The sequence below is a fragment of the Engraulis encrasicolus genome, chromosome 19 (assembly GCF_034702125.1).
Source record: "Engraulis encrasicolus isolate BLACKSEA-1 chromosome 19, IST_EnEncr_1.0, whole genome shotgun sequence".
Taxonomy (NCBI): Eukaryota; Metazoa; Chordata; class Actinopteri; order Clupeiformes; family Engraulidae; genus Engraulis; species Engraulis encrasicolus.
In genome coordinates, this window is record NC_085875.1 from 4,449,516 (window position 1) to 4,470,015 (window position 20,500).

The 20,500-nt window shown below is 42.7% G+C and overlaps 2 protein-coding genes across 2 annotated transcripts in view; both read left to right on the top strand.

Annotated features, from left to right (window-relative positions):
- Nucleotides 1-445: 445 nt before the first annotated feature.
- Nucleotides 446-15,223, top strand: golga5 (golgin A5). Its single transcript, XM_063183486.1, has 13 exons — nt 446-631; nt 1,613-2,302; nt 2,621-2,818; nt 5,023-5,242; nt 5,819-5,942; nt 6,905-7,108; nt 7,512-7,682; nt 7,982-8,110; nt 10,954-11,052; nt 12,999-13,221; nt 13,828-13,933; nt 14,148-14,211; nt 14,614-15,223. Exons 2-13 carry the CDS (start codon nt 1,621-1,623, stop codon nt 14,692-14,694), a joined length of 2,301 nt encoding a protein of 766 aa, XP_063039556.1. The 5' UTR covers nt 446-631; nt 1,613-1,620; the 3' UTR covers nt 14,695-15,223.
- A 245-nt stretch (nt 15,224-15,468) lies between these two features.
- Nucleotides 15,469-20,500, top strand: part of trip11 (thyroid hormone receptor interactor 11) — a 41,370-nt gene continuing 36,338 nt past the window's right edge. Inside the window, exons 1-4 of the mRNA XM_063183487.1 lie at nt 15,469-16,150; nt 17,871-17,947; nt 18,103-18,213; nt 19,013-19,363. Of these exons, the coding sequence (XP_063039557.1) occupies nt 16,012-16,150; nt 17,871-17,947; nt 18,103-18,213; nt 19,013-19,363 (678 nt within the window). The 5' untranslated portion in view covers nt 15,469-16,011. The remainder of the gene's footprint in view (nt 16,151-17,870; nt 17,948-18,102; nt 18,214-19,012; nt 19,364-20,500) is intronic.

Genomic DNA, 20,500 nt, shown 5'->3' on the forward strand with positions numbered 1-20,500 from the left:
CCTGTTATACACACACACACACACACACACACACACACACACACACACACACACACACACACACACAGACAGACAGGATTGTGTAATCCTAATAAAATGACATTCCGTAGCATACAACAAACCTAGTTTTGCATGGTATCCACAAATATGCCCTGGGGTATCCCCAAATATGCCCTGTGAACAGTGGAGAACATCCGAGTTTCTCTGTAGGCTACCCATCCCACGGAATGGAATCAGAGAGGAATCACTAAAAAAAGGGTCGAATATGGTGTGTATTGCTTTTCTTGGGAACATGGAAAATATACACAGAAAAAAGACCCTCACACACTCCAGTATCTGAATTCGTCATAGATTATAGAATAGAAAGGCTACTGTATGGAAATTGTGCACGAAAAAAATACAGGCGGTTTAAAGGGCAGTTTGTTTTGGGTCCTTCGCCGTGGAGTTCCTGGTCCACGTCAAGCAGGATTTGCGACGTAGAGGCTGGTGAAAATCAGAAAGTACGACGATGAAAGTTCAGTTTTTAGACTGAACAGCATCTACCACTGTGCAAATATAATGCAATTTAATTGGATTTGATATAGGACGTCGTACGTCTTGTTGCGGCTATCTGCACCGGCAACTGGAAAAGGTAAGACGCTTTCTCCCCTCCTCAAAGCTAACCTAGCCATGGGGCTATGATAAGGAAACTAGCTTTGGTACTGGCTTATTAGTGGTTTTATAACGATAGATTTTACTTAAACCAAAATTCTTTGACGAGCCCATGTAAATACCATGCCCTGTCTGTCAGTGACGGCTCCATTAAATGATGTAAACCAATCCCATTTGTGGAATCCTGCTCTTAGCTATTGTAGCTCTAGTAGCCTACAATCCTGAACAAGGCAGCTAGGATGTCTGCCTGTGTAGTAGATTAGTGCGTTTAACTATGCAACATTTTGTTAACGTTGTCAATATGAGAAACCAGATGGTGAAAGCAACGTACTCCTAAATCGGAAATGGGGGTTTTGACATTCACATATGCTGACCCTGTCTTCAATAAAGCTAGCAGTGTTTACATTGCATTTGAGCAATTTAGGGTTAGGTTTAGGTTTAGGGTTAGGGTTAGGTTTAGGGTTAGGGTTAGGGTTAGGTTTAGGGTTAGGGTTAAGGTTAGGGTTAGGGTTAGAAACAAAAAACTAACATCAACAAGATAACTGGCTCCGTAATATGGCGGTGGTACCGTTAGTCTGGCTAGTGGGAGCGAGATGAAATGGGAGTGTAATGAGATGGGAGCGTGAATCTGGGAATCATTTGATAGGCGTGCTCCTCTTGTACAGTCATCATTACAACTCTGGCAGTCTGCCCCCCTTGTAGTCGATGTGTGTATTTCACAATTACGATTAAAATGGCTCTAATGGGTGATGCTTTGTGGTAAATTGTCACGTAGGGGTTTTGTAAGTTGACTTTTGCTAGGAGAGTGAACCCTCTTTTCATCAACAGCTCAGTGACTAGCAGAGGAAGCTCCCAGTCTGGTTGGGTTATGGTTAGGGTTTCAAAGGTTAGGAGGGGGAGCTGGACTCAATAAATCTCCTGCCCAATTTAATCCCTGCTTTTATCTATTGTCCTTAACCAGGGGTCAGAATGTCTTGGTTTACTGATCTGGCAGGAAAGGCTGAGGACTTCTTGAATAGGGTCGATCAAGGGGCAGCCACTGCATTGACCAAGCCAGGTCGCAAGGACTCCTTCCCGTCGTCATACAGCGATGCTGACACATCTCAGTACAGCAATTCTGGCTTCAGCTCAGTAACAACAGACACGCAACACCAATACCAGACTTCTGCTCACGACCGAGGACATGATTTCATCTCCACGGCTGCAGACAACATCAAGAAATCCAAAGCCACGCTGCTGACGGGCACTGCCACCGTGTCTACAGTCACACCCCTTGGATCATCCAGCGCTGCCTCCACCAAGGCCTCCTCCACATTCGTCCGACCGAAAAAGGAGGAAGACGTGAATGATGACCTCCTCTTTAAGTTCCTGAATAGTTCTGACCCTCCCCAGGCGGAGAGGAGGGAGGTGAAGCGAGAGCTCCCCAAAGTGTCCAGCCCTGCGGAGGAGGTGACGCCAGCCGCCCCTGTTCCTGCTCCTTCTCTTACACCTCCTCCTCCTGCAGTCTTTTTTGCCCCGCCAGCGGTGCCCTCTGCCCCCTCCACTCCCGCCTCTGCCAGAGGCCTGTCCCGAGCCTCCAGCTTCAGCTCTCTGTCTGCCAGCGTCCACAGTGTCAAGACGGAGGATGGATCTGTCAAAGATCAGAACCAAGGTTAGCAAAGACTTCCAGAGCAACTTAGGATTTCTTGTAGGTCTTGCAGTATAAACAATGTGTTACAATTATTATTTTAAAACACTTGGAATTTAAACCAAATGGCTGGACATTCCATGACTTTCCATTCCAGGCCTTTCCATTGCTTTTTGGCATTTCAATGGGAAATGTTTTTGTAGCGAATTGGATAGAATTATCTATTGATTCTATTGAGCTGGCATTCTAGAACTGCATGAATAGAATATCTGCCAAAGAAAGCATGTGTGCTGCCAAACAGCTGTGCTGTCACTGAAAAGATGCTGTCACCCTTACCACCAGATACCCCAGACAGCTCCGACTCTGGGCTGGCAGTGCCTCAGGACCCTGCCCCTCCAGAGCCTGCAGCTCCTGTGGAGGAATCTCAGAGCCAGGTGCTGTCCAACCTCCGCCTGGAGAACCAGCTGCTCCGCAGTGAGGTGGCTTCCCTCAACCAGGAGATGGCATCTGTCATCCAGAGGGCCAAAGACACCCAGGAAGGTAAGATTAATCATATGGCCATCAACACAAGGGCTGCATCCCAATATGTGACCTTGCCTCCTCCACTTGCCTCCTCCACTTGCTTCTCGTCATGATGACATCACTGACAACAGCATTATATTTCAATATCTTGCAAAAGCCCAATTGTAAAGTCTTTTTAGATGCGTCCCACGCATCTCTATAAGAGGCTTTGGTGTCCGTCCGTCCGTCCGTCCGCCGTCCGTCCGTCCGCCCTCCCGTGATGCGTTTCTGAATTGTGATTCCCTCTTGTGATTCCCCCTCTTGTGATTCCCTCTTGTGTCCACAAGGTGGCAGTCGCTCAGTTTTGGCCTGGAGCTCATGCGTGCAATGCCAGTGAGAAAAACATGGCGGCACTTCCTGTTGATTTTCACATGAAAGTTTTGCTTAATTTAAAGTCCCTAAGCGACTATAAATGTTGTGGCTTCCATATATTGATGTAAAAGTGCCCCACGAAGTAATGAAGCACAACAAAGTTACTCCACATTACCATTTGACCACTCGTTTTTCTATGCTAACAGGGTAGCTAATGTAGCATTGTAAATGATCCAGGGAGAAAGGGGGAAATGTTGTGATTTCAGTCCGCCTGAGGCAACGATTTTCGTGGGGAAGATGACCTGCATCTCGGTGGCATTGAACCACGCCCCCGTGCCTTATTTGGCTCGCTCAGCACGTGCGTCCTCAGTCCAATCGCAATGCTTTATTTTCCCCAGACGTTTAATCGCATTTAAGTGAAAGTGCCATGTATACACATCGCAAAATAACTCTTAATCCGATCTATTTAAATCGCATTTATTAAATCGGACTTAAAAACATCATGTACACGTAGCCAATGTCTCATTGATTAGTTTATGGAACTTACTGTTTGTCTGTTACGGTCCACGAAGACAATATCCACGTGAAAACGCAAACGCCTGCAAACCACTGTTTTGACAGAAAGACAGTTCACCTGTCGCCTACTCTGTTTTCTTCCCAAAGCGGCATTTACAAGTATTCCAAATCCAACATCAACGTCACTTCAAATAGGTGACAGCATCATGCACACACATGAAATAACACTTCAGTGAGGGGGGGACATCACTGCTCTCATATTAAAGTGAAAAGAGAATTTCACATTTTAGTTTATTTAATGTAGGCCTATGTAAAATTGCAAATAGCCTATTCATTGAAATCTGTCCAGAAAGGGTTGTAATGTTTGCCTGTTTTTTATGTTTGTAATTATTATTATTTTTTAAATAAAAAATCGTGATTAAAAAAAAAAATAGCCTAACAAAAATAGAGATTTTATGTTAAAAAAAAATGTGATATGGGATGGACCGATGGCCCCCCTAGCTAAATTCGCCTTAGGTCCCCACATTGCTAAATGTAGTGTAAGGGATTATTTTGAAAAGACAGTAACATGTAATCAGCAATGCATTACAGTTTTTCAGTAAATTGCCCAACACTGTTGAAATCCTATGGTACTTTTTCAAATCCAGGCTTATACAGTACATGGTAGGCTTATTGATAAATTGCCTTGACAGGTTATGAGGAGGCAAGGGGGCGTTTGGGCAAAAAAGGTTCAGAACGGGCATAGACGGACGCATCTGTTGTCCGCCTGTCGGACTTGTTCTCATTTGCAATTGGGATGGTGAATGAAAAACAGTCCCTTAAAAGTTGTTGTGGCGAGGCTGACAGCTGGGAAACTTTATCGTTTTCTCCACGGAGGAGGGGCCAGGAGGCGGGACGAGGAGACAAGCACAAGTGGAGGAGGCAAGGACACATATTGGGATGGACACAAGCACTTGTTTGCGTGTTGGTGTTCAATGTTATGCCAGTCATTGTAGGATTTTTGCTCGGAAGAGCCATGGCATGCTCCCTGAATGAATGAGTGATTGAATGAATGAATGAATTCTTATTTCACCTGGTTGTTTCAGTTTGTTTTCATTTGTTACAAGTTATGGACAAACAAACATGCTTTGGTAGCATGAAATTAATATCATGCAGTGTGCTGATGCAGTGTGCATGGATGGAGAAACTTAACAATGCATGGGCATTTTTTCTGGGTAGCATGATTAAATGGCTCATTTCAGCCTATGTAATTGCTCCTTTGATAACAGTCACCAGGTAAAATGTATGACTAAACATACATTTATAAATTCTGAAATTGAAGTAAGCATGTTTTTGCATCTATCACACACAAACAGAGCTGAGCATAGCTCGGGCACGCACAGACAAGTGGAACTCAGACCAGTCCAGGACCGATCGCACCCTCCGTGAGCTGAGGTCACAGGTGGACGACCTTACAGAGGCACTGTCGGCCAAAGACGGGCAGCTGGCCGTGCTCAAGGTGCGACTGGATGAAGCTGACCAGCTCCTCAAGGTCCGCAACTCTGCCCTGGAGGAGGCCCAGAACGAGAAGTCGAGGTGCGTTTGTCACATACTTACCATTAAGTACAATTAAATCGATTCTATCCATTAAGCTTGAAAACCATAAGCAAATGTGGTCATACAAGCGGTAAATAAACCTGTTGTGGAACATCAAGCTTTGTGAAAACCTTGTGTATGAATTCCATACATCCAGAAATGACCTGGGCCACATCACTTTCCAAGGAATGTTCAGTATGGTATGGGTGGTAACACTTTATTTTAGGGATACATCTATTAGCACTAATACATACAATGTTAATGCCTGCATAAATAACTTGTAAGGCATGTACTAAGCAAATGCTATGGCCTACTAGGTCCTTACTAAGGTTAAATTGGTAATAAATCCCTTATTGTGCATGAACAAGACATTTTCGAACACATGCCTAACAAATGTTTGATTTTACTTAGTACATGCATTACAAGTTACTTATACAGGAACATTGTATGTATTAGTGCTAATAGATGTATCCCTAAAATAAAGTGTTACCGTATGGGTTTATCTCATCTTAGGCTCCCCATATGAAGCTTTTTCCCCTTTGATAAACAGAGACTGATTACTTTTTTCATTTTCAGAATCTTGCAGGACCATTCAGATGGCGACAATCTCAACTCCCAAGCCCTTCACACGCTACAGGACAGGCTGAGAGAAGCAGACGGAGCCATGAAAAGGGAACAGGATAACTACAGACAGATGCAGGTACATGAAAATTGCGTTGTCAAGACTTGCAGAAAACCAGCTTTCTTTGCTCAGTGGTCATCAATTTGACTTTGGTGTTTGCCACCCTTTGGGCCCATCCACGAAAGCTGTAGTGTGGCTATTAATAATGTTGTCTCAATTGCTGATATGGTGGATTGTCCCACATGCTGCTGTCATCTCATCAACACTTCTATAACACACCATTGCCCTGTGTCACCCAATATTTATACCAGGGTGTATGCAGGGTTTTAAAAAGTATTAAAAAATCAAAATTTAATGGCCTTAAAAGTAGTACATTTGCTCAAAAAGTATTATTTTTTTTAAAAACTAGGTATTATTTTTTTGAGTTACACCATTTTGATAAAAAAAAAAATCTTTCTTTATTCACCGTTTATCACAGTTTTTCCATACACCAGTGATTCGCCCAACAGTAGCCACCTGACCTAGTTCTTAGCAGAGTCGTGCCATAGAAAGCAGACTTTTGAACAGCACTCTGGAATCGCGCTGCTCCTCTTCGGACGTCTTTTTGCAAAACACAAAAATGTAATGTAGTGTTTAGAAGGTAGAAATTACAAAAGATGTCTTGTTAATATTGGAATCGGAATGTCGTGATGGTTGTAAAAAAAAATGTAAAGGTAGTGAAAAGGGGTATTAAATGGTAGTAAATTTGACTTCAACATTGCTGTATATACCCTGTATACGTACATTATAAAAACACACATTTAGGGCCTAGCCGTGGCTCAAAGGGTCGAGCACTATACTGTTAAACCGGGGACCAGGGTTCGATTCCAGCCTGAGGTCATTTCCCGAACCTCCCCTGTCTCTCTCTCTCCCACTCATTTCCTCTCCCACTCTTCACAACACTATCCTAGGCAAAAAGTCCCCCAAAAACATGTATATGAAAAAATAAAAATAGACATTAATAACCTAATGCAACCTAATGCTATCTGGATCTTGTATAGAATGAGTATTCGTCACGGCTGTCGAGAGCGGAGGGCGAGAAGCAGGCTCTGGCGGAGGCCCTGACGGCAGCGGAGCGGCGTGTGGCGGAGGAGAGGCACCGGGCAGAGGAGCAGCAGCAGCAGGCCAAGATGGCACGCAACGCCGCAGACAACGCCAAGCAGGAGCTGCAGGACTACAAACACAAAGCATCGCGCATACTGCAGGTCATATATACGTATTGTATCATGCTAATGAGGAATTGTGTTGTCGTGTCTCAAAGAGCTTATCAGATTTCAATATTGTCAATTCTTTTCTCTTCTATTTCCATTTAATTTCATTTGTTTTTATTTTATTTTCAGTCACCTTTCAGTCATTAAATGAGCTATATGTAAAACAATTATAAGCAAGTCATCATCAAAATGCCCTTAATGTGTCACCGGACGAAATGTATTTAATTGAATAATTGATTTTACAGATAACTTTAGAAAAAAGCAGTGTGCAACTGACATTGTGGGTTCAGTGGCATATAACATGCAGATTTTGACTCGCTGGACGCGGGCTTGGTGAGGATCAATGTTCCCGTTAATAGATATTCACTAAAAATGTTTCCTGTGTATCCTTCCACAGTCCAAAGAGAAGTTGATCAGCAGCCTGAAGGAGGGCTCGGGTCTTGACTCGCTGGATGGGGGCTCGGTTGGGGCTCTGGAGCTGGAGGAACTGCGGCACGAGAAGGAGCTCCAGAGAGAGGAGATCCAGAAGCTACAGGGCCAGGTGCACACCCTTAGGACCGAGATACAGGTGAGAGAGACTGTGTTTCCATTAGGTTACAGTATGTCACATTTGATAGATACAGGACTCTTATTATGATACAACAGGTATGCCGCGGTGCTGTGGTAAACACGAAATGGGTCACATTAAAGCCATACAGGGTTTCTTTTGATACGACAGGTAATTGATCAGGGGTGGAAGTAGTTTTCATTTCTTACTGGTGCTACCCTGGTGCATGCACTGTCAAACATAATGTGAACTGTTTCATCATTCAACACGTGTGTGTGTGTTTGTGTCTGTGTCTGTGTGTGTGTGTGTGTGTGTGTCAGGACCTGGAGACGTCAGCGATGACTGAGGCGGAGTCGTGGCGTGAGCAGCAGCAGGAGCTTCAGGAGCAGCAGGCCCAGCAGATCCGCGCCAGGCAGGAGCAGGAGGCCGAGGTGGAGAGATACAAACAGGTACAACATCAGCTACACCAGTGGTTCTCCACGCCCCCAGGACCTCATACTAAGCCTTCAAACGCCCCCTTGACTTCATCACAAGCCTGCCAACTCCCCCCGTACTATTAAAACATGTAAATTGACTAGTGCCCCAAATGACAACTAAGCACTGCCCTCTCAACTGGATCCTTCTCAATAGTCCCCCCCCTAGGGCTACCCAACGCCCCCTGGGGGGCTGTACCGCCCCCGTTGAGGAACACTAATTTACACAATAATAATAATAGTAATAATAACTACAACCTCAATATACAACAAACAACATGATGAACATCTACACTACATCATAATATTAACATCAAAAGGGTGAAGTGGATAGTTACAAACGTGTGCAACTTCATCTACACCACAATAATAATGATGTCAATTATGCTGATAATAGGTATGATAATAGGTACTTTCATAGTTTATACTGCATGAGCGATACATGATTATGATAATAATGGTAGTAATAACAATAATGCTTCTAGTGTACTATATGTTGCTCTGAAATCTACACTTGGGAAAAGCTTGGCTTGGTTTTTAAGGTAGTGTGATGAAGCGGTCTGCACACTGTGTATTAACTCCAAAAATACTTTATTTCATTTAAACATATGGCAACGTTTCGATCCAACAGAGGGATCTTCATCAGGCTTTTATGGAACACATGATCCCTGAGTACATGCCATCTGTACTTCCTGGTAACGCCCCAAAATACAAGCCAAATGGAGTGACAGTAAATTTAGTTTTCAGTTGAGAGGTGGCGACTGAGGATGCCAATTGTACTACCACACGATTCAAAATAAATACCTGCATTCAGGATTCGTTGGCCTTTTAAAATTAAATGAAATTTAACAAATTTGCTGATGTTTGGCACATGTCCAGTCAACGCAGGGAAGCGCTTCAAAAGTGCTAAATTCTGCTTGTGGGAATTGTGGGCGTTAAAAAAGGAGAAATTGAGCAGAATGATTCAAAGCGGCAGAGATGCACAGAAGTCCACAGAGCAGCATGCTGCATGGAAGGTACATGGATGGTAGTAAAAGTCTTACCACATGAGGGTGCAGAAATGCACTGTACTAATGCATCATACCATAAATGCATGCCTCTGCTTGACAGCCAGTTTCGCATCTGACCTGGGTCATTTTCTAACCCTACTTCATCTCTTTCTCCCAGTCATTTCCTTTCTGTCCTCTACTTTCCGGTCAAATAAAGTCTCAAAAAGCCCTATTTTTTTGAAGTCCTGCCATAGCCTAGAAATCTAGACGCCCCTAGCGGCTGGGCTTTAGCTCGCTAGGCTAGTCCTGCTACATAATACAAACCCCAACTCCTATGAAGTTGGGACGTTTGGTAAACAGTGAATAAAATCAAAATGCTATCATTTTCAAAACATTCAATCTATTCATTAGATGGAGAATAGTGAAAAGACAACATATTAAGTGTTAAAACCGAGAAAAAATATTGTTTTGGGGGACGTATGTACTCATTTCTAATTTGATAAATCCAACACGTCTCAAAAGAGTTGGGACGGGGACAATAAATGGCAACAAATCTCAAGGAAGACTAAAAACAAAACAAAAGACAACACTTAACAGTTAAATACATTAACCGATTAGATGATTTTATATAAAAACAGTGTTAATTCCTATCTTGGACATGATTTCACCAGCTTAAATGGTGAGTGTATTCCTAGTCATGTTTTGCAATGTTTTCCTTTCTGTAGTGCTTACAGTGTGACAGGTCTTGACCAAAAACCCACCATTTTATCACCTGCTGGTCCTTATGATGGAGCCAAACTGTTAAAACATAGTAGAGAATGCAATTTGACCTTACTATGTGGCAGTAATCGAAGATCTCCCTTCAAAATATAATGCATGAGTGGCTTTTCGTGCTGTTTAAAACCCATTTATACCATTCAGCACTGTATTTAACTCTACAGATGAGTGAGAACATCTTAACCAATGCACTACTGCACCCGCATGCCATCATGGAGGCTGACTTTTGAAGCTAGCGCTAACACAAGTTGGATGGTCCATTTTCACTGTAGCACAGGATGTGCAATGCTCTATTATTGTCAAAATGAATGGACTTCTACAACTTCTGCTGACTTCTGTAAGCAAAGGACAGTTTCCCATGTCTTCTGGGTCTATTTCAAGTGAGCTCAGGTGCTTAGGAGAATGTTACACCCCTTTATCATTTTCATGCATTAAGCATTCTTAATATGGTCAATTTTCAATAGCTCTAATTCCTGGAGTGCTAGAGTGAGACTACAGCCAATATATATATTTCATGATGTCATGAACCTATACAATGATTTTATTAACAAAAATATGTCTTATATACACTCAATCGTGGTAAATCAAAGGGAATTCAAAAATGTATGTAATAACTATGGTAATTATTCCCTTTGCATCTTTAATTCTGAGTGACTCAGCCTCTCTGTGATGATCTTATACCTGGACACCTATATTGTCCGTCAGTACAATTCATTTTGAAATGTTCTTCTTTGTTGTTTTATCTTATTTGGATGTTTACTAAATTTCACTGATCCCCGTCCCAACTCTTTTGAGACGCGTTGGATTTATCAAATTATAAATGAGTACATATGTCCCCCAAAACAATATTTTTTCTCGGTTTTAACACTTAATATGTTGTCTTTTCACTATTCTCCATCTAATGAATAGATTGGATGTTTTGAAAATGATAGCATTTTGATTTTATTCACTGTTTACCAAACGTCCCAACTTCATCGGAGTTGGGGTTTGTACTATTAAAGACAACCAAGGCTGATACAGTACATGGTGTTGATTGCTTTTTATGTATTGCAGGAAATCCAGTACATGGAGGAGGAGCAGCACCGTGTGAAGAATACCCTGCAGAGCAGAGTTAAAGACCGGGAGGAAGAGATCCAGAAACTCAGGAATCAAGTGGGTCCCACTGAGATACTATATCCCGCTCTCACACCTCTCGACAACCCATGTAAAACCACTTAGTGTAGGCACCCTGGTCAGTTCAATTAAGACGGGAGTCAAGTCCAGTGTCATTCCTAATCTGCTGTTAGTCTGTTTACGACGCAACTAAAGCATTATCCCTTGTGTAAATACAGTCTGGGTTTTGTTTTTGTGAATGAGCGTGAGTCAGACCTACAGCATAGGTTTACACCCATAGTTTGTTTTTTCTTAGTATTTGATTGTATAGTGTGGAACCGTGGGTATAGTAGCATCCTATGCATGATCTCAAGCAATGAACAAGACCAGGGGTGGCCAACCAGTCGGAAACCAAGAGCCACATTTTGTAATGTGTCACAGCAAAGAGCCACATCGGCACACAAACATCACGCGGGCATATAAACATGCGCACACCCACCAACATGGGCATCACCCATCCTTCTCGCACCACAGACCAGCATACACAACAACACATGGGTATGAACATCAACCATCTCTTCCTTTCACACACAGACACACAGACACAGACACAGACACAGACACACACACACACACACACACACACACACACACACACACACACACACACACACACACACACACAAAGTGTCAGATTGTTGTTACACTCCAACTTAATGGCCTGCCCTGACTACAAGACAATCCTGAATATAAGATGACCCCCCCTCTTTTTTTTTTAACTGCCTCAATTTTTCGGGGGAAAAGGTTTTTTCAAGATAAAAATGTTGTTTTACATAAGAAGACAAGGGTACACAGGTCAAAATTATTTCATAAATTCTTTCATATTTTAATAAAAAACGTTTCACATCATAATTTCCATGAGCACTCTTTATAACAGAGCACGAAGTAACGCGGCCCAAAGATTCTCCGCCTCTTTTAGCTCATTCGGGGGTTAGGCGCACAGGCACCGCTTTCTTGCGCACAGAGGAGATGATCATTGGATGCCTGACGACAACACCATCCGAAATTAACAAGGTGGTTCGTCAAATCGCCGTTCATTTTCCACATTAATGTTTCAGCGGAGCTGACAGGGGGCCAGGGGAAAAGACCAAGTTTTCTTTTTGAGACTAAACTGAGCGCGGACAAGCGACAAGTCGATTGAAATTGTTTCCCACCTGCACGCTGTCTGCCTGCGCCGCTTTGACAATGGCTGATAAACCAGGGTAGAACATTATTTTTGTCTAGGCCTATAGCCCGCGAAAATAACACGATTTTAAACCAAAAACATAATTTCACATTCGGGTCAATAGCCATGAACACTCCTCCTAACAGAGCGCAGAGATGGCTACGCAGGACAGAGATTCTCGGCGCATCTCTGCTCCAGACGCCTTTCTCTTCATATCATTTGCACATTTATAACCGCCATATCCGAGCGATAGAATCTAATATGGACAGCACATTTTCTTGACCTTATTGAGGAGTGATGGCAAAATCTTTCAGGTTAAAACATTTTTGCCGATATTTTGTTTAGTCAGCGAAAGACGCGGTCACTTTTTAAAGCGCTATTTTTAGAACATAGGCTTAAATCGCGTCTTGCAGGCTATTTGCAGTAACACATGTCACACATCAACATGATCATTCAGGACACATTTAGCCAAGGCCTACTACAGTACCAAGACCACAGGGCACTTATTTGCCATAGTTCTAATCAACTTTGTGTGCGCAATTCTAATGCATATTGCCTATGGGACATAAACACAAACTTGGACATGAACGCAAGAGCCGCAAAACACCAGGCAAAGAGCCGCATGCGGCTCGAGAGCCGCGGGTTAGCCACCTATGAACAAGACCATGCTTGTTTATGTATAGCAATGAAGCTGCAAATCCCCAGTGCATCATTGTACACTCCATGTACCATCTCTGACCATTACTTCTTCCTGTGCTCTTTCCGCTGACTGACCCGGCAGCTGACCAATAAGGCGTTGAGCAGCAGCAGCCAGTCGGAGCTGGAGAGTCGACTGCACCAACTGACGGAGACGCTGATCCAGAAGCAGACCATGCTGGAGGCGCTGGGCACGGAGAAGAGCTCGCTGGTCTTCCAACTGGAGAGGCTGGAGCAGCAGCTGAAGAGCGCGCAGGGCGGCCAGAGCGGAGGCTCCGCCATCAACATGGCCGGCATGGAGGGGCCTGGTGAGAATGGTGGATGATGGGAAATGGGAGTGTCGTTTTCTCTTGCGTAATTTGTGAAAACAGACTTTTACATTGGCCCCGGTTGTGATGCCACATGCTGGGCATGCGCTGTGTGCAATCACAATGCATTCTGGTTAGAAATGCCTATCTAGGTGCAGTTTTTAACAGGTGTTAAGTGCGGAAATAGACATTTACAGTGATGTGACTATTTAAGAAATGTTGAGACATGAAACCATAAATGAATGAATGAAGCGAAGGATGGCACTCTTCAGATTTCTTCTTTGTTTATTCGCCTACAAACGTTTCGGGCAGAGACCTTCTTCAGCGTGTAATGGCGTTTGTCATTGAAGAGTGCTGTCCTTCGCTTCATTCATTCATTCATTTATGTTTTTGTGGGATTCAGCACCCAGTTAAGAACTGTTAAATTAGCCTATTTAGGCGATAGTGTGAGGCCGTGTTCTCCACTTTTGGAGACATGAAACCAGACATATTTGTTGGATATTTCTGTTTTCCAACAAAGTAAACAACAGATTGTTGCCAGTGGTCTTTCAGTTTCCATAACTTGTTTTGACTGATTAGCAAACTGGTTTGCTTTCACTTTGATAGGTGCACGACAGAGAAACACACCAGTGTTGTTTACTGACCATGACAACCCGGGCGCTGGAGTCTACGGGAAAGTACGCAAAGCGGCCAGCACCATTGACCGCTTTAGGTGAGTGCCATTGAACACAGGATTGCTTGGTCAGCTATTCATCAGACAAAGTGAAACACTTAACGCACTGTACATGTACATTGTGTGTTAGTTGCGGTTCATTAGCCGTTTTGAGGCAAATGTACATAACTATTCATAAACAAAAATAAACAAAAATCATTAACAATCATTGAGTTGCAAGACTAAGTTTTTCTTCATCCTTGTTTCCCTGCAGTATTCGGTTGGGAATTTTTCTGAGGCGCTACCCAATGGCTCGGGTGTTTGTGATACTTTATATGGTGAGTAACGCTACGGTATCTACTTGGTACAGTAGTTTGCTGTCAGAAACACTTCTTTAAAACAAACGTTGTATAATTAGGTGAGAAAACATCATCCGCATCATAACGTTAAGACAAAGGGCCCAAGAACAATCCCCTCGGATCCCAATCACACTTGACTCAATGACCTAATAAGTCACCTAGTTTTACCTTTAGCAGAAGATGTAATTGATTGACCTAGTGAACACTCCTGAGAATGTGTGTTACGTAGTCAACTGATTTGGTAAATTGTGAGTACCCTGTCAATCCAAGTGGGTAATTGTCTTGAATAGCGATACTATGGCTGTGATGTAGATTGTGTTTTCGCTGAAGGTTTTCTCGGGAATCATAGCCTGACTAATGTGAACTGCTGATTGTTTTCAGGCACTACTGCACCTCTGGGTTATGGTGGTACTGCTGACATACACGCCGGAAATGCACCACGGCCATCCGGACGGGAGATAAGCTGAGGACATTGAACAGTTTTTCGTTGAGCGTGTGACGTCATTGAAGAATTACAGGATATGAAAGAAAAAAAGAACAAATATATATATTTAAGATTTATCTTTGAGGACTGGGTTGCTGCTGAACTTAAGGTCCAGAAGCTGTTAACCGCAATTTGCACAAAACATGCCACTGGAAATATACCTGGACTTGGGATTGTGCTTCATTCCAGTGTGAAACGCTAACCATGGCATGTTATTTCCACAGCAGTTACAAAGTGAATAATGTCTGGAACTACGAACGAATGCTTGCATCATTCTGGACTCTGATTGATTTCATTTCTCCCTCTCTTACACTTTTCATTTTATTCGTGATTTCTTTTGTATCCTTTCTCTCAAAATCAACTCATAGATTGTATTTCTTCAATCTGTAAATTAATTTTCTTTTAATAAACATAACAGATCTACTCCAAAACTGGTATTTGCTCTTGTTGATGGCTGATAGATTATTTTCTGTCATGACACAATAATGTGTCTGCCTGTAATCAGAATGCAGAGGCAGGCACAGCCAATCAAATCAGCCTCGTAAAGATTGCAGAATTATTGGCTCGCTGGCCTCAAGTTTGCACACGGCTTTACCTTTACGTTTAGTAAAGGCACAAGTTGCATATTATCAGATGACTTAATGGGGGTTGTAAAGCTACCTTTTTCCTATCTATTCTTCAACATGCCAGGCATAAATGACGCCTACAGGGCAATGTTGGTCCGCCACGGTCCCAGCATGCAATGTTCCCTTCCACGTACGCTCTGACGTACACGTCGCAGCTGTGATGGCTCGGTGGTCGAGGTGGCAGTTGTCGACGTGCAGCCCAACCTAAATAAAGTTTAATTTCTAAAGAAGAGGACATCGAAATGGCGTGACATCCAACGGTTACTTTACAGTTGATCAATTACATTAGTCTATTTCGGAGTTATGGGTCTGCGTACTGTGTGGCAACGAATTTGCTGAGGTAACCTCAAAGCTGGAATATTATACGGAGCAAAATATTAAGCTAGCCACTCTACTAGCAAGTCAAGTAACCACCGGTGCCTTCAAGGATTTCTTGATGTGAAAACTGAGCCCAAAATAGCTGCCCTGTGTCGAACCGGGGGTACAGTTGCCTGCGTCTTGCAAGACATGTACAGATGATAACAAGCCATTTTTCTGTGGCAAGGAAATAAGAAGCCCGACGACGGGGCAATCACCAAGTTAGCAGAAAGTAGCAGGCTAAGCTGGTTAGCCATATCTACTACTTCGCACACATCCTCTGTCTGTCATTGTTTTGACTGAGGAGCGACCATGTCTTCCTGGCTTGGTGGATTGGGCTCGGGGCTTGGCCAGTCCCTCGGGCAGGTTGGAGGAAGCCTTTCGTCAATTACCGGACAAATATCCAATTTTACCAAAGACATCCTGTTGGAAGGTGCGGAAGAAGTTGGAGGTGAGTCTTATCTCTCTATCTGGTAAACATGACAGTGCTGGGTGTATCAAACCTCACAACTAACAACCATATGGTGTAAATCTCATGATTTGGGTTTCCCTTGACGTAATGCGAAATGTCAGTGCTTTCAAAAACTACAATATCCCAATATTGTTTCCCCAAATTGTGTACAATGAATGATTTTTACATTGTACAATAGATTCCCTGATTGACTGTACAATAATACATGATATTGTACATTGTGCAGAGAAATTGGGTATTGTACATTGCTTCAACCCTATTTGGGAAATTGCTGGTCTTGCTGTCTTTGACAGATTGGTTGTTCATTTACACAGTTGGGTGACATAGTGGTATTTCTCATAATCTGTGCTAAGTGTTGTTGTGGATTTCCCAATTTAAGATTTCAAAAAATAGAAACTGAAAACATTAGTAAGTAGTTATAACTGGATAACCTTTTCTGTTAACATACATTGGCATTGCAAGTGACTTTATGTCAACACAATGATATCTGTGTGACTGTCAGAAGTGAACACACAGCACGGACTGAGGACTTTGGACGCCTCGTTCCAGCAGAGAATGTAGACCTGCCGGCCTGAGATCGACCTATGAGTCACGTCACAGTATGACATGTATTTTGGACAGTTTTAGACCACTAGGTGAACATGAACACTTGCAAGGAAACCTGAGTAAACACTAGGGAAGTGCTATGCTTTGAAATACTTGAAGACACAGCCCTTGTAATATGTCTGTTGTTACCAGACTGGAAGTGACCAAATCAAAATGTATAGCTAAAGACTCATATTTGCCGTAGATGTGTAGTACTATAGTAATAAAGGATTTTCTAGCCTCTTCTGGAAGTCCCTTTCTACCATCTCTGATTTAGGTGTTCCTGGTGGAAATGGGATGTGTGCAATGTATGAGGCTACAACATTTCTTTTTCAACGTGATTTAGACATTCATTTGATTTGACATTCTGTTAGACAATTCTTCTTGCCTTGTTTTTATTCCCTTTTTATTTTGCTCGAACCTCTAAGTTAGGTCTTTGAGGTTATGTCATGATATGGGCTGTTCAGTTTAAATGCATCATTTTGTCCTCCCATCATTAGTGCTGTATGTTATTGCTTGTTGACAAATGCACAGAGGGCCTTCTTTTACGATGGTTTGTGGGGAAAGTTGTACATTCTTGTGTCTATGGATAGGGCTTATAATTGAGTCAGACTGACATGTTTATCCCATAACCCAAGAGTATGCTAGCTAGAACATAAAGCTGCCGGCTGTGGTGGGATTCACTTGCATGTTGTTTTGGGGCTTATGCTGTTCAGTCATGTGTGGCCAGCACAGAGCGCTGTCACATGCAACCCAGCGCTGGTATCACTGCTAAAGAGATAAAAACTCCTAACCTGATTTTAGAGTGTAGACTATCAGATTGCTCCGGCATGCCATCTCTTAAAGGGCTAGTCACTAGCACTGACTGTGAGCACTTGCGTCATGTCAATAAACAAACTTTTTTCATTAGTGTTTCCAAATGTTTCTTGTTGTGGTTGTTGTACTGCCAGCTACATTTATTTGCATGGAAAATGGGCAGGATGGATTCAGTTGAATGGTGTGACATTTTCGAATCCACACCTGCTAAGTTTATTCAGCCTTCTTGTTTTGTGTCTTATGCTACTATTTACTGGGTGTTACATTTGCCTTCTATGTCTTGTCTTATATTTTTAAGATGCAGCCACAGAATTGCAAGTGTCCAAAGCAAATATGGAAGAACTGGAAGCTGCCCTTGCCACACAGAAATATGAGGTGTGATGAGTTGACCTATAAGATGTGTTTTTTAATTATTATTACATTCAAATACATTTCCATAAATACATTTGATTCAAAAGGATTTGTTCTTTGCTGTGTGTCGGATGTTGGTTTTTGCAACTGATTGAGTTTGTTGGTCTGTGCCGCCATAGTATGAGCGTCTTCGAAAGATCCACGCAGAACTGGAGGAGAAGTTTGAAGCGTCTGAGATACAGAACAAGCAGCTGTCCTCAGAATACAGGAGCATCCTGCAACAAAAAGAGGTAACCATTCGGATCACATCTTTCTAATACAACTTGCCTGGTGTTGCCTTGTCTCACTTGCAGACAAGCATTCCCCATTGAGAACAGTTAAGTTTTTAACTAACTAACTTTTATACTGCATTACGGTAGGGACACATACACGCGAATTTGCAAACTTTGCCATTCATTCCTATGAGAGAGGCGAAGGCAAGCGATGGCAAGCGAAAGCAAGCGAACAGGGGCGAAGCGAAGCGAAATTATTAAAGAAAGTTTAATGTTATGCAAATGAGGAGCGAATTCGCCTGCCGCGGCCCAATCAAATCAACAACATAACTGTTCCATTCCATTTGATTCGCCGCGACGACCTGATGACGGCTGGATTTCGCCTCTCTTCGCTTCGCTTGCTTCGCCTCCTATGTGTCCCTACCGTTATTGACATGATGGATGATGAGCAGCCTAATGGTATAAGAAAGCAGAGAATACGCGCACATCAGTAGCACAGGTGCTGGACGAAACAAATGAACTGAAGGAAATGATACATGACCGCAACACTGTTTCGTTTTTGAAACATAAAAAACTGGGCGAATTAACAGTGTTACAGATATTTATCATTTCCTTCAGCGTAATGGTATGCCATTAAAATGTAAAATGTGTAGCGGTAAAAACAAACACATACTTGTCCTTAGAAGCATGTGTTCTGTTATTGGTGTCTTTCTGTGTGTATGTGCACATTTAAACATGTCAACATCTTCAATGCTTCATTGTGGTATAAAAAGGAGACATTAAATCTGATCAGAGCTATGTGTGTGCTTTTATCCAGGTTGAGATCAGCCACCTTAAGGCCCGGCAGGGTGCCCTGCAGGAGGAGGTGCAGAAGATGCAGCACTCGGCCCCCACCTCCTCCTCTTGCCTCTCCTCCGCGGAGCCCGCCCTGCTCGCAGTCACCACCTCTGCCGCGGGCATCACCACCACCGCCTCCTCTTCCTCCTCATCCTCCTCGCCCTTCATGTCTCAACATCATCACCACCATGGCACCCATCACCAGGGCTTCCACGGCGGAGATGAGATGGACCTGAGTGACGTGCTCTGGTCCCAGCAGGAGATCAACCGGCTGTCCAATGAGCTGCATCGGCTGGAGGCAGAGACCGCCCACTGGAGGCGATTGGCTCAGGTAAGAGAGATCCATCTGTTTCAATTATGTTCACTAACGAGTGTTGAGTAGCTTACATCAGAGAAATTAGAACACAGGGAGAAGGCTCAGTCTCATTGGTTCCCATTGTAGCCAGTTAGCTTCCTTCATGTGGGAAAATGTATAGAATGGAAAGGGGATCCCATGCTAAATACATTGCTACTGCCATTTCCAGTCACAAATATTATCAACAAAACATTCCTGGTAAGCACTATGACTGTTGTTTAACAATAGGCTGTATTGACAAATCGTTCAGGTGTGTAGTTTTACAGCAGGTTAGAAGATTTCAACCTGTACTCGCTAGCATTGTGCTAATGTTTATGGGTTTGGCCCCATAAAAATTGAGCTTTGTGACCCAGTATATAATAATCTAGTGGCGCAAAATAATCGAAACGCTACTCAAATGGGGTCTTATTATTTCTAGCTTCGAACTTAATATTAATATTTCAGGACAAAAAATTATAAAAATCACAAAAATTATAATGGTAAAAAACTCCATTGACACCCATTCATTTTGCACTGTCCCGTGGTTAGGGTTAGCCAGTTGTGGCTAGTAGCAAGTTCCGTGAGTGAACAGCCCCTGCTTACATGAAGAATTTGTGAATCAATTATACACATTTCTCATGCTGGATTCAAACATTTTGTGTCATATACTACCAGGTCTTTGGTGATTTCTTTACCATTAAGTCCCCTTTATTATATGCACAGTTAGAAGCTCTCAAATATGTAGTACTAACAACACTCACTGTAGTTACTGAATCCACACCATATCGGCCGATATTTGCGTTTTTTAAGTGTATCGGTATCGGCCGATACACGTGTGATTTTGGCCGATACACAATATTTATTATTTTATGTTATTCAGGTTTTTTAAAAGCACCAAGACACTTTATTTTTGTATTACTTGATTGTTAGAGTGGGTGTCAAAATGTTACAAGTTCTACCTCAAATTGATAATATTAAATAAATGTTTATTTTTAACTTGAGACCTGGAATATGTCATTTTTTAAACTTTTTTTACCCGTATTGGCCCCAAATATCGGGTATCGGAAATCGGGTATCGGCCGAGGGTGATGAAAAAAAAATCGGCATCGCATCGGCCATTAAAAAACCTGTATC